The sequence below is a fragment of the Candoia aspera genome, chromosome 4 (genome assembly GCF_035149785.1).
Source record: "Candoia aspera isolate rCanAsp1 chromosome 4, rCanAsp1.hap2, whole genome shotgun sequence".
Taxonomy (NCBI): domain Eukaryota; kingdom Metazoa; phylum Chordata; class Lepidosauria; order Squamata; family Boidae; genus Candoia; species Candoia aspera.
Window position 1 is genome coordinate 98,901,480 of NC_086156.1, and position 13,254 is coordinate 98,914,733.

Here is a 13,254-nt window from a genome sequence, read left to right on the forward strand (position 1 = left end):
GTGTGAAGAAAAAGCACTGAAGGTGCAATGAGAGCAATGTGTGTGAGGAGATAACATTATATGGGGGAACACTGTCCAGTCAGAGGGCACCATCTTTTTATACATATTCCCAGCATGCTTTGCTTTAGGACTGATCAATTCTCTTTACTGTCTCCTTTCCAAAGAAACACAGAACTAGTCAACATCCTCTGATCATCAGAATTCACTTTCCCACTTGTAGAAATCTGTCTGGGAATCTTTCCCACTTCGCTAAAAATTTATTGTTCCATCTTAGAAAGTTTTTCAATCTTCAGTTGGTTTTATCTCCAAATCTCTGAAAGATACTGCCTGTCTATTTTCTACACAGTCAACAAGTTAAATATATTCAATATAATATTAATACTGCATATAAATGCACCAGACCTGCTATGGTCTAGGCAAAAAAAGGAAACATTCTTCTGTGAACAAGATAGGAACTGAAGACTCTAAATTTATTAATTTCCCCCCACAAAAGAACTGAAGTTGAGCCAGGAAAAGTTATTATGAGTACAGTAGTTAAAATACAAGTTGGCAGGGAGGAATATAGGAACTTTTTCCCTCTTGTGGTAGAATATAATTTGGGCAAAGTCTTGAGGAAAACATAAAGAGGGCAGCTTTGGATTTTCAGATATGGCCCAACAATGGGATAATTCAACTCCAGTCCTCGATCTTAAATATTAGGAAAAACAAATTCCTTTTTGATCAGAGGAAGGACTCCCAAAGTTGTTGGCTTCTAGTAGAACTTGGATTCACTCTTTTGAGTATATATCTAGTGTATACACAGACACATTTTAAGAAGTTGGATAGTATTATCTTGCATGTCTGAAAGAAGCGATTCATACACATATAGGCATAACCATTCTGTAGGGCTACCCCTGTTTAAACTGGTTTTAGATTATAAGTATATGTAGTTAAGTCAGCTTTGAGGCAGCAAGATCTACTGTGCAAAATGGCCGTGGAGCGTTTTTGTCTGGTTCCTTTGTTCTCCCCCACGGCTAGGCTGGCAATGATGGAAGAAGAGTAAATAGTAGAAAAACTATTCACTTTCATCTATGCTGAAGGGAGTTAATAGTCATACCAGGAGGTAAAAAACAAGGCCTCATCACTTCACAGTTTGTAACTGGGATTCTTCCATCAAAGTGGTTCTGGGGAGGTGAGCTGGCCAATTGGGAGGTTACTAGCAGATAATTAGATTTTTTTTAAAAAATAGCAGCGCAGAGAACAAACAAAGGAGATGATAGGTGGATTTTCCGGTGAAAAACACAGGGGCTAGCTTCCTTGTCAGAAGAAGAAAACGGCTGAACCCTTATAAAGGACACTTGTGACATTTCTGCTCTACAACAGAATTACATGGGTCCAAGATGAGGACTCACAGCTAAGACGACTTTCCAAATGAGAAAATGATAGACTGAGGTCAGGCCACATTTTAGGTTCTCTTTCCCTCCTAGCCAAGTGCTGGACCTGGTGATGTTTCCCACCAGAAAAACAGGCTTGGTGCACAGACAGGTTCACCGAGACACCTTCTTCTCGGTGAGGAATCAGAGCGCAAGGGTCTGTACTGAGGGCTGGACATCCCGGGAATTCTCATCTGCAAAGCGGTGGCGTACGTGGACCGAGCAGCCCCCCATGTGCCGGAAATCCACCACAAAGAGGCCAAAGAGCAGGAAGAGGTCCATGGCCAGGGCCCATTCGCAGTAGGCAGCCTCAGAATCCAGTTGCATGAAAAAAAGGGCAACCGCTGGAGTTAAAAAGTCAAGGCCTCATACTTTCCAGCTAGTAGTGCCAAGCTCACCACAGAGTTGGAGAGGGTGAGATAAATTCCAGGGATGGCTTCAGTTTGATGGGAAGTGGGGAGTGGTCCTTTGTAGGAAGACACAAACAGGTTCACATCAGTCTTGCTAAGCCAGAGATGGGTTGCATATAACCCTCAGCCCCATTTTTGAGTTCCAAGACTATACCACCAAAATATGGCAGCAGATTTCAGCAACACAGTTCTTAGCTCTTTGTGAGGGAAGTGTATACATGTGAAAATAGGGTAAAAATATTTTTTTACTAGCCCCTTCCTCCTCCTCTATGAAAATTAGGGCCCCAAAGTTTGGGCCCTAGCCCTTCCAGAGATGTCAGCCATCACTGTCCTCATTGTCCTCCAAGGCTGAAAAATGTGAAAGATAAGTAGCACCTTAGCAGCTAAAAGGTTGCTTATGGCTGTGTTAAACCATGGCTTGCTAACTAAGCCAGAAATGGCTGGATTCTGTAAAGCACCTTTACAATCCACAATAACTGGGGCTCATGGATAAAACTGAACCATAAAGTCGATTGATTGGTACTAAAGAAAGGTCAAATCAGTCTATACATTCAAAAGGAGTTGAGCTCAACTCAATGGCAGCTAAGTAATCTGTGAATCTTGTCAAATGAGCAGGACTCATCTTCCTCTTTGCAAAGTTCTAGCTTGCCAAGGATAGGATTGCTAATTAATGACAGAAGTTCTTGCTCCTCATGTCCTATTCTCTTGGGGCCAGAGAATAGGTGAGCCAACCAAATGAGGAAACAAATACAGAAGATCCACCACCACCAGTTCAAGGGACACATCAGGACCCTGACTGGGTCGCTTTCTGGCAACAGCTTTGGGAAAGGTGCTGGTGTACCCAGGCTCTTAACAAGAGATTCTTCTATACCATTCCCTAAGGATTTAAAGACTTCTCTATCTTGCAACACTCCCCAACACATCTTCAGAGAAAATCCCATGAGGCTCACAGCATTTCTAAACAAATGTTAGGGCAACAGTCACTGGGATTCTACCTCTCCTGTCTCTTCAGCCCTGAAGACTATAGGTAGTCCTTGCTTAATGCGCAATGATGGTTTGGACTTACAATGGTGCTGAAAAAACCAACTAGCAACTGGTCCTCACACCCAAAATCCTAGCATCCTCACGATCACACGATTGCCATTTTCGACCTTCCCAGCTGGCTTCTGGCAAGCAAAAGCAATGGGGAATTGTGTGATTCCCTTAACGAACACATGGTTTGCTTAATGCCCATGGTGGTTCGCTTAATGACCGCCACAATAAAGGTCGTAACATTGGGTTGGATTCTCTTAGCAACCAAAATTCCAGTCCCAATTGTGGTCGTTAAGCAAGGACTACCTGTACCAGCTGTACCTTCCCTTTCTGCACAGCCCTGCTCCAGAACTCTAATTCTTCCCGTAGCCCACCTTCCTCCTGCTATGCAGATCTCTTATTCAGGATACTGGAAATAATCAAGGCAGAACCACAAAAGCTGAGAAAGAACCGGAGTGGTCCAATCCATCTCCCTCCATGTCTTGGTTTCACTTGGTTGGTCAGAAAGGTCTGGACCCAGAAATAAAGGATGCCAACCACAAAAGCCAAGAAGGCGCCTGTCAAATGGACTTCCAGTTGGTTATATTGCTGCAGAAGGGGGAAAAGCAAAAGGGTCATCCCACATCTTTAAATGATGAGGAAGAGCATAATACATTCTACATCCCAGTTATATAAATGGTGCAATCCAGTAGTACACGCTGGAAAGATGCTGCTTCCTGGCTTCAGATACTGGAGTCGTCCCACAGGGAGGACTCCTAACAGTCTTTAGTGCTGATTTAAATTAAAGGATCTCAGTAATGAGAACCAGTTTGGTGCAGTGGATAAAGTGCTGGGCTAGAAACCAGGAGATGGTGAGTCCTAGTCCTTCTTCGGTATGAAAGTTGGCTGAGTGACTTTGGGCCAGTCACTCTCTCTCCGCCCAACCCACCTCACGGCATTGTTGTCATGGGGAAAATAGGAAAAGGGAGCATCGTGTATGCCACCTTGAGTTGTCCAAATTAAAGGTGGGATAAACATCTAATACATTAATTAAATAAACATACTTTGTTCTCTCCTGAGCACTGACATCTCGCACTGGGCAGGAGAATGGTGCTGCCGTCGATTGTCAGCCCCCCACCCCAAGTAGCCACTGCGATGGTGTTGTAGAAAACAACAGCATGAATAGGGGAGCTTCTTGGTGGTTCTCCGAGCTTCAAGTTAAGCTGCGGTGTGGTGAGAATAAATGTAGATCACCTTCAAAAAGTTGCGGGGGGTAGGTTTAAGGAGCGAAACTATGTTGAAACTATGAAAGCGTAGAAGAACCTTGCCTTTCTCTTCCCCATGCTCTGGTCCTTCCGCACCTCAGTAGTATCTTACCTGGAAGTTGCCCACTAATGAGGCACCAAAGGCACAAAGGATGCCTAAAAGGAGTCCAACTAGATTCAGATGGGAGTGACAGCCGTAATCTCGGACTTGTTGGTACTTTAGAAAGCAGATCACCACACCTGAAAGTAACAGCATGATACATTTCTTCTATTATTATTATTATTTATTATTATTAGTCAGATTTATAGCTTAATCTGCTGTCCCACTATTGTCACACACATCCCATAAAGAATCTGCTGCTCTTTACCAATGTCAAAATATACATCTACCTTACTTCTTTCCCTACACAGTGGTAAATGACCCACGTTCTTTGAAAGACAGTAGAGAAGTAATTGTGCTTGAACAGATCATACTGGTTGGTTCAGATATTATGCTAAGCCATGGTTTGTTTCAACATGGTTCACTGAATAAACCATCTTTGGTTTGTTCAACACCTAAGTGTAGTGGAAAACTCACTCAAGAAACACCAACAACAGGCAATGGTGCTTCTTGTAGACAGTGTAGGAGGAGAGCTGTCCTTAGTCTATGATGGTAAAAATTCAGAAGGCGTCTGATAGCATCTTTTCTGAGTAACAAATTTTATTGAAAGGCAGCTGAGCTCATGCCTTTTAATAACCTTTGTTAGTCAGAAAAGGTGACGCCAGACTTTTGATTTTTTTCCAATAACTGGAAAGAATCTGCTGAGTGTTTTATTATTTCAAAGCTAGCACGTTATGGTGAGTCACTGGTTTCTTGCACCCAGATGAGCCAAGAGCAAAAGCTCCAAAGTTATACAGATCTCATATAGAATTTTGATCAAAGACAGTTTAAGTATGCACACATCTCTAGCGGCCCCAATTACAAGGGAGAATTACTTTACAACTGAGCCGGATGCAAGATAACGAGAAAGGAGACGTGAGTACCACTCAGTGTGAAGGCACTAGGGTAACTTTCTTTGAAATGCAACATAGCAGCTTTGACATAAGAGAGGTGCCAAGACTAACCGTTATTCTAACACATTGACCCTGTATTTAACTGCAGAAAGGAGAGAGATAAGGCAGCAGTCATTACACATCCTTGGGTCTGCTGCATTTCACTAAAGACATAAATTCTATGGGCATTAACAGTTCATTGACAACATTGGCACAACTATAAAGGATCCTACAATTAATTGAACCAAAGAACACATTTATTAGCCACAATGTCTGGATTCACACAACATGCTAAGCCATAATTCTGTGCAAAACCTGAGAACTGTGCAACACATTCAAAGTTCTAAAATCCTTGACTTTTTCTTACAAACAAGCTCTATCGAAGGAGTGAATCTGAATTAAAACAGTTTAACAAGTCACAACACCTTCTTCTGAAAGGCAAAAACAGAGGTGGTGAATCATCAGGATCCCAAAAGTCAGGACTGTCCATTGTAAGAAAGGACAGATTGAGCCAGCTGATTGATTGATTGATTGATGTATTAAGCTATTAACTACAAGATCTTGTAGCAGTTTACAGAATGGGAATAGATGGAGAGAAATACCTTACCTAAAAAGGCTCCTAGATTAAGAATTTGTCCAAATACACAACTCTGGGGTGGATAAGCACCACACGTGCTGAGAAATGAGAAATTAGGAAATTTCACATAACAAGAAGTAATTTTTAGAAGCTGGGGCTGTTTTCCTCTCTGTCTCAGAAGTCCTCATCCAGGAATGCTATATTCAAAGATTGCCTTTCCCCAGCCTGGTACCCAGTTTTATTAGGTTACAACTCTCATTACCCTACCCTGGGGCAAAGCTCAGTTTGAGAAAAAAGAAATCCAACGGTTGATTTTTCTAGTATATACTTGGGTTAAAGAATGTTCTCTGTGTAACGGAAAGTTGACGAAGTCTATAGGCTAGGCTAGGCAGAATAATGTCCCCTTTCACCCTGTGCCCCTGCTTGCCCTCCACCCCTTCTGCATCTTTTGAAGGGTGAATGTTTTCCACCCCGTCTCTGCTCTTTTCCCAAGATCAAATGTAAATGCAAATGTAAAAATCAATTACATTTAGACTAGATTTGTCAATCTCTTAAGCAAATCTGGATGAGCAGGACAATTAATACACATGCCACAACTCAACTGGCGCATGTGGTTATTAACACACATTATTAACGAGAGCCAGTTTGGTGTAGTGGTTAAAGCACCAGGCTAGAAACTGGGAGACCCTGAGTTCTAGTCCCACCTTAGGGTGACCTTGGGCCAGTCACTTTCCCTAGTCGCCAGCCCTAGGAAGGAGGCAATGGCAAACCACTTCTGAAAAACCTTGCCAATAAAACTGCAGGGACTTGTCTAGGCAGTCTCTGAGAATCAGACATGATTGAACAGATTAAAAAAAAGTAACAATGAAGTATGAAATCATATATTGTTTTCCCCTTGGAGGCTGAAACCCTTCTCCCACCTGTCCAAAAGCCTTTCTTAAAAGTCAGTCCACCTTATCCTAAATCCTGTTTTTTGCTTGCTGACATGTTTGCCCCTTATGATTTAGGACAGTGTTTCCCAACCTTGGCAATTTCCAGGTATGTGGACTTCAACTCCCAGAATTCTACAGCCATCATAGCCATTGGGGAGAATTCTGGGAGTTGAAGTCCACACACCTGGAAATTGCCAAGGTTGGAAAACACTGTCCTAAATCATAAGGGTTAAAAATAGAAGGAAACAGACAAGTTGGAGAGGCTGTTCCATAAAATCGGGGCAACTACAAAAAGGTCCTTCACCTCCACCAAAGATAACCTGGCTTTCATTAATTGGGGCAAGAACAAGATTAGAGCAAAATAAGATCCTCTGGAAAATAGTCTGTGAGGTGGTTAGGTAACTTTTTTTCCCAAAGAATCAGCCCATACCTGATATATGGAAATGCTTCTGTAATGTTGACGGAGCCATTTGCAACTGCCATGGCAAATCTGAAGAAATGGGAACCTGATGAAACAGCTAGAATGGTCACATTGAAGCTTAGTTTATTATGCCTAGTTAATTTAAACAATATATTGCAGGCACAACCATGGGAGTGTCAAAATATGCAAGTCAGTGGGTGCGATAGCACGACTGACACCCCGCTCTCCTGTACATGCACTAAAGGACAGGGTTTCATTGTGATGCCATGGCTGCCATCTTGCAGATTTTGACATCCTTCTGCCCAGTACATGCTCCTGGCACATAAGACACATTAGAGCTGTGCACACTTTGAAAATGATTTGGAAGAAGTATTTTTTGGACTATGTGTGAGCAGAGCAGTTTGTTCACATGATACTTTGCCCCACCATTAAAGTTAGCATGACTCTTAAAACAATGACAGCACCTTTTTTTCACACTCATGCAAAACCCCCCCAAAAGGCCAGGTTCTGATGAATACTAGAGAAATTCTCTACTTGAATGAAATCCAAAGCCATTTTCCTCATTTTTTTTGAAGTATGCACAATCCTAGTACAGAACACCCAGTGCTCCCCCCAGCAGTGATTTCTCAAAGGCATAAGTACTTTTAATGTAAATCAGCCTTCTCTAATCTGAAGCCCTCCAGATGTGAGGTTTGTTGGGAATTCTAAGAATTGAGGTCTCAAAATTTCTGGGGCCCAGAGGAAAGCTAGTATTAATCTACCAGATGAGCTGGCAGGAAGGAGAAGGAGGAGAACTTGTTACATAGCCAACATTAAATGAAAGACATTTTGGCCCAGCATGATGTGTGAATCTTGTTACTTCAAATATCTGGGATTACTGAAGGCAGCAAAGTTTGGGGCTCAGGCTGTAGCCCTGCCAATGATTCCTTAGACATTAAAGCCTGTTCACCCTATTTAAAACTTCGCAAACTTTCCCAAGTACCGGAGGAACCTGTACGGCCAAATGGATGCAGCAATTCCCACAGAATGAACAAATAAGCCAGAGCAAGCCAATTTGTTCTGATTACAGAACATTTTAAAAGAAAACATAGATTCTTTGTGTAAAGATGACAACCAAACTGCCTAATTAAAGATTAGAAGTAAGCCCTTATTTATGTACTCTATTTTGTGCCATTAAAGGGTTAACAGCTGGATAGGCTGGGGTGAGGCCAGGCCTGCTCTTCTTGCTTTATCCTTTATCTTATTATGCAACATCTTATTATGCACCATACTGTTCCCTCATCAGAGGAAGTTAATACGACTTACTTAGAATGGCTGCAGATCAAACTATTGTGATAGTTAAAAGGATGATGGTGGCTAGCAGGCTGGGTTAAAAGTTGGATACACCTCATTTCAGTGGGGCAAAAAGCCTCTCCTGTAGGGATGTAGGAAGTATCTTTGATAAGCATCCCTTTTCCAAGATCTCAGGGAAAGAACAAAGATTCCCATCCCTTGTTGTAAGATCTTTTCTGCCAAGAAGTCCAGGAAGTAAATTGGGCTTTTCTGCTACCTCTGAGCTTTCCATCCCCCGCCCCCGATACCCGATCTAAGCTGTTATGCTTCAATTCCTGATATGTGCCCCAGCCAGCCCTGAGCCTCACCTAGTTGCCCCACCATACATTTATTACTCACACAACCCAGAAGCCAGATATGCCCCCTACAGCCAGGAACACAGGAAGCAGAGGCCAAAGCCACATGGTGACGGTACACCTGAAGACAAAAACACAGGAAGAAACCATTAAGTGTGGCCTCGGGTTCCAGGAGTCAGGACTGGGGGGCACAAAATGGGATCAACTGGACTGGAGCCTGGAACAGAGACCATATCCCTGGATTCTATGGACTCTGGCAACAACCAATAGATAAAATAATTACAAGCCAGGATTCCCTGGGTTCCTTAGATAAGCCCATTGATGAGATGATTTCTGAGTCTGCTAAGTCCAGGAAACCTCATCACTCCTTTCCAGAAGGCTTCTGACTTGCAACTGGATGCCACAAGAATTAAAGGTGGGGAGCAGGGTGGGTCAAGCCTCTAGTTACGAGAATACGGATAAATGTTCGTGGCCATTCCTCTCGCTCAACAACCAACCAGCAAGGATAGGCTCCTGCCAATAACGAAAGCAAAAGGTTTTCTTCCTAATAGCTAGGACCATGAAAGAATGCACTGAAATCTAGGTATATCAAGAAGTGGGAACTGGTACAGTCCTGCTTTCCATGACCCTAGACAACACACAGAGGCGTCCCGCTGGGGGGGCCTTGAACAAGTAACTGGAGAATTGGATACTACATTTGATCTTAGCCAAAAAGGCTAATAAGGAATCAGAGATTCCTGGCTTTGTTTCTTCTCTGAAACTTTGGAGTTAGGGGGTATAGAGAAGTTCCTTACCCTGGAATTATCTGCTTGCTGCAGTGTTGCTTTTTTTCCCCCCCTGTTCAGGAATGCAACTTTCTCTCTTGCAGAAGGAATGAAAGTATACCAGGATGTCTTCTAATAACCACACCCAGCTCTGGGCTCCTCAGTTGGGGCAAAGGGCACTGTGGTGGTGCTATCAACCTGAGACTTTTGTCCCAACAACTACTGCTTCCTTGCTACATAATTAGCAGCAAAAGCAAGATTCATTTATGCTTTATCAAACCCTGTGAGAGTCAGAGTTTGTTTGTTCTTTCAGGAGGATCCCTCCCTGCACTGGTAGGTTCTTGATACGCTGGAGCAACCCCCACACTCTTCAGTCAGCATGGCCACTGGCTATGGGTCCTCAGGATTTTGGGAATTAAAGTCCAAGACTTTTGGAAGACTCCTCTGCTGGGAGATTCAAAAAGACATGGGTATGGGAACCAAGACTGTTGTAGAATGAGCATTAATCCTGCCCCCTCTTTCTGCCCCAGATGGCACTTCAGCAGCCAGCAAGAAAAAACCATGAAGTTCGAGAGAAATGAATTAAAAATACAGTTTTAAAACTGCCCTCACATAATTCTCAGGAAAAAAGTTGAGCAGCTTAGTTGATTTAAAGTCCCTCATTCATTGCAACTGTTGAGCTTCTGCATATCACACAGCTGTTTCGAGCATGGGAGTCCTACTAGGGGAATTAACCAGTCCCGACCTCACAGTGCAACCTTAAAGGACAGTAAAGGTGAAAACCCAGCCAGGATTAATTTGCTTTTGCTTAATTGCGTGTATATTTTACTTGTTGGTTGTACAGCTCTCCCCAGGCCTGGGAACCTGCCTCTTTGGGGGAAGGTGGTGTTCTGCTGCTAAGTCACAGGTCTGCTAAAACTCTGGGTTTTTCCACTGTTCTTGACAGATGAGCATTCTTTATATCTTGAAGAGGTGAAAGGGTGAAATGCATTCAAAGCAAGCAGGAAGGGCTGGTCTCTAAGTCACAGAATCCTGATTCCAGCCCACTCTTCCCTAACTCTGGTGCTTACTAGGTGCCTTGGATCACAACCCTCATTATCCTTGGCGGCAGAATTGATTTTGCCAGATGCAGTTTGTAGGAACTTAAGTAGTGCCACTCACTGTTCTTCGTGCAATATCATGTTACAATTACTTGGTGCCGGCACAGACGTAATCTGCAGCTTACATGAAGTCAGGGATTTTTTCTTGAAGGGATCTAGGAATCTTGAGTTTAGGAAACTGGATTTGCAGCAACACACGGAAGGCTGATCCAGGTAAAAAGATGGTGGGAAACATTTTGTCACCTATGAATCAAAAGACAGTGGTTTTAGGATCTGAACGGTGAATGTCTGTGTAACCTGAGAAGAGCCAACTTCTCTGATTTTTATTATGTGCTGTTGCAACTGGGTTCATGCAATGTGCTTTGTTGGAAAAAAACACAGTGGCTGAATTTGTACAGCATACGAAGCCAAACCTAAGTGTTAATCTTATAGCTGGAGTTATGTATTTTGCTAAGCCACAAACAAGCAAGCCATATAGTGGCTTAGTCTGTCGCATGAACTCAGCCAATTGTGGTTTATTCTATAAAGCTGGCCATGGAGATGAGAAGATATGGCTAATACCTACTAATACCATCAGAACTAATTATACTCATCTTGCCTGCTTTTACCATATTTTTCAATAAAGGAGGAATCCAGGGCAGGTTGTATGTTATAAACCTAACCACTCTGAATTAAAAACCATTATTTTATGGCTTATATTGTATAGACTTGGTTAATTATACCACTGTGTTATTTTATATTCCAACACTGATGGCAAGGCAATGGTGTTAGTATACAATACTTTTAGGGATGAGTCTCAGGTTCACGTGCTTCTCTTCCCCATTACTTGGGAGGAAAGGAGGCTGAAACCTTCTGCTTTTGGGAGTTTGGCTAAACTAGAAATACAAAGTCTGTCACTGCCTCTACGTTTTCTCCCTCTTTTTGCCAGCTTGACTGATAACTGGCAAATAGAGGGAGAAAACGTAGAGGCAGTGAAAGACTTTGTATTTCTAGGCGCAAAGATTATGGCAGATGCTGACTGCAGTCAGGAAATCAGAAGATGCTTAATCCTTGGGAGAAGAGCAATGACAAATCTCAATAAAATAGTTAAGAGCAGAGACATCACACTGACAACAAAGGTCCACATAGTTAAAGCAATGGTGTTCCCTGTAGTAACATATGGCTGCGAGAGCTGGACCATAAGGAAGGCTGAGAGAAGGAAGATAGATGCCTTGGAACTGTGGTGTTGGAGGAAAACTCTGAGAGTGCCTTGGACTGCAAGAAGATCACACCAGTCCATCCTCCAGGAAATAAAGCCAGACTGCTCACTTGAGGGAATGATACTAAAGGCAAAACTGAAATACTTTGGCCACATAATGAGAAGACAGGACACCCTGGAGAAGATGCTGATGCTAGGGAGAGTGGAGGGCAAAAGGAAGAGGGGCCGACCAAGGGCAAGGTGGATGGATGATATTCTAGAGGTGACGGACTCGTCCTTGGGGGAGCTGGGGGTGGTGACGACCGACAGGAAGCTCTGGTGTGGGCTGGTCTATGAAGTCACGAAGAGTCGGAAGCGACTGAATGAATAAACAACAGAAAAACTTCCTTAAACTTGGGAGATTAAGTTATATTATAGTTGGCCAACACATGAGAACTTGAAACCTCATTTGATCTTGGTTCTTTGACTATAGTTACCAAAGTAAGAAAGTTGGGTAGGGGGAGACAGAGAAGTGAACAAAGGGAGGATGTTCAAATGCATTTGCACATCTAAATAAACATGATGTCAAGGAGAGAATTACATCAACATCATTTAACAAACTGTTTTGCAATGTGCTAATTATTTTGATGGGCAAATGTCTAGACTCCATATCTTGCAGACTGTAATACTGTCCCTAGATGGCAGAGTTCTGGAGAGACAAGAACTTTGTTCAATATTTGTGCAACTGAGTTAAGGGAAAGAAGTACTGCATAAAAATGCCTTTTGATTTTTTTTTTTCCTGATGGCCAGCAACAGAGAGAACAGTACATTAGAGGTAAGATCCACTATGTCTAGCAGGCAAAATATCAGGAGTTTCCAACTAACAAATTTTATTAAAAGGTATAAGCTTTTGCGAGTTGCAGCTCACTTCATTAGATGCATAGAGTGGCTAGACTGATATCAGATTTAAATTGGGGGAAGGTGGAGGAGGAGGAGAAAACAGGATGGTTATGCAAATATAAATTACATGTGAGACAGACTGTAAGTACCCTATCAGCTAACTATTGTAATGTGTTAAAAATCCAATGTGTTTGTTGAGATCTTCTTAAGCTGCCTGAAACTTGTGAGCTCAGCAATGTCTTGCTCAATGGTGGAGTTAAAGTCTTGTTTTTTCAAAATAGTCACTTTGAGGTCTGTCCTAGAATATCCTGGGAGGTTGAAAAGAAAGCTAAAAAAAAAAAGTAGAAAATATATTTCTTCCCCCAGGGGGATCATAATCCTGTTGTCTGCCAAAATCAGGAGAACATTAAAAAATACTATAAATTAGATATTTTAAACTAAGGTATCACATTGTTTGTGGGGGGAAAATAATACAGAATCCATACACAGAAATAATAGCCAAGTCAGTTTTTGTAGTTAGATCTTGTATAAATGTAAGGGGAACATTTAGAAAAATAAGGGAAAGGCCCAGCTTTTATATCTTTTATAAAGGCCTAAGCTTGCAAAAACAGAACCTGAGATTTAA

The 13,254-nt window shown here is 42.4% G+C and overlaps 1 protein-coding gene across 2 annotated transcripts; it reads right to left on the bottom strand.

The window, feature by feature from the left end:
- Positions 1-449: 449 nt before the first annotated feature.
- On the bottom strand, positions 450-9,600 carry TMEM150B (transmembrane protein 150B). Of its 2 annotated transcripts, XM_063301180.1 has the most exons (7): positions 9,483-9,600; positions 8,732-8,809; positions 7,070-7,129; positions 5,738-5,805; positions 4,211-4,338; positions 3,265-3,442; positions 450-1,756 (listed from the first exon to the last, which is right to left on the bottom strand). In XM_063301180.1, the coding sequence occupies exons 2-7, from the start codon at positions 8,794-8,796 to the stop codon at positions 1,557-1,559; spliced, it is 699 nt and encodes a 232-aa protein (XP_063157250.1). In that variant the 5' UTR covers positions 8,797-8,809; positions 9,483-9,600; the 3' UTR covers positions 450-1,556. The 2 variants fall into 2 exon arrangements, with proteins under 2 accessions (XP_063157250.1, XP_063157251.1); XM_063301181.1 differs by lacking the exon at positions 9,483-9,600 and having other exon boundaries at positions 7,070-7,157; positions 8,732-8,810.
- Positions 9,601-13,254: the final 3,654 nt, after the last annotated feature.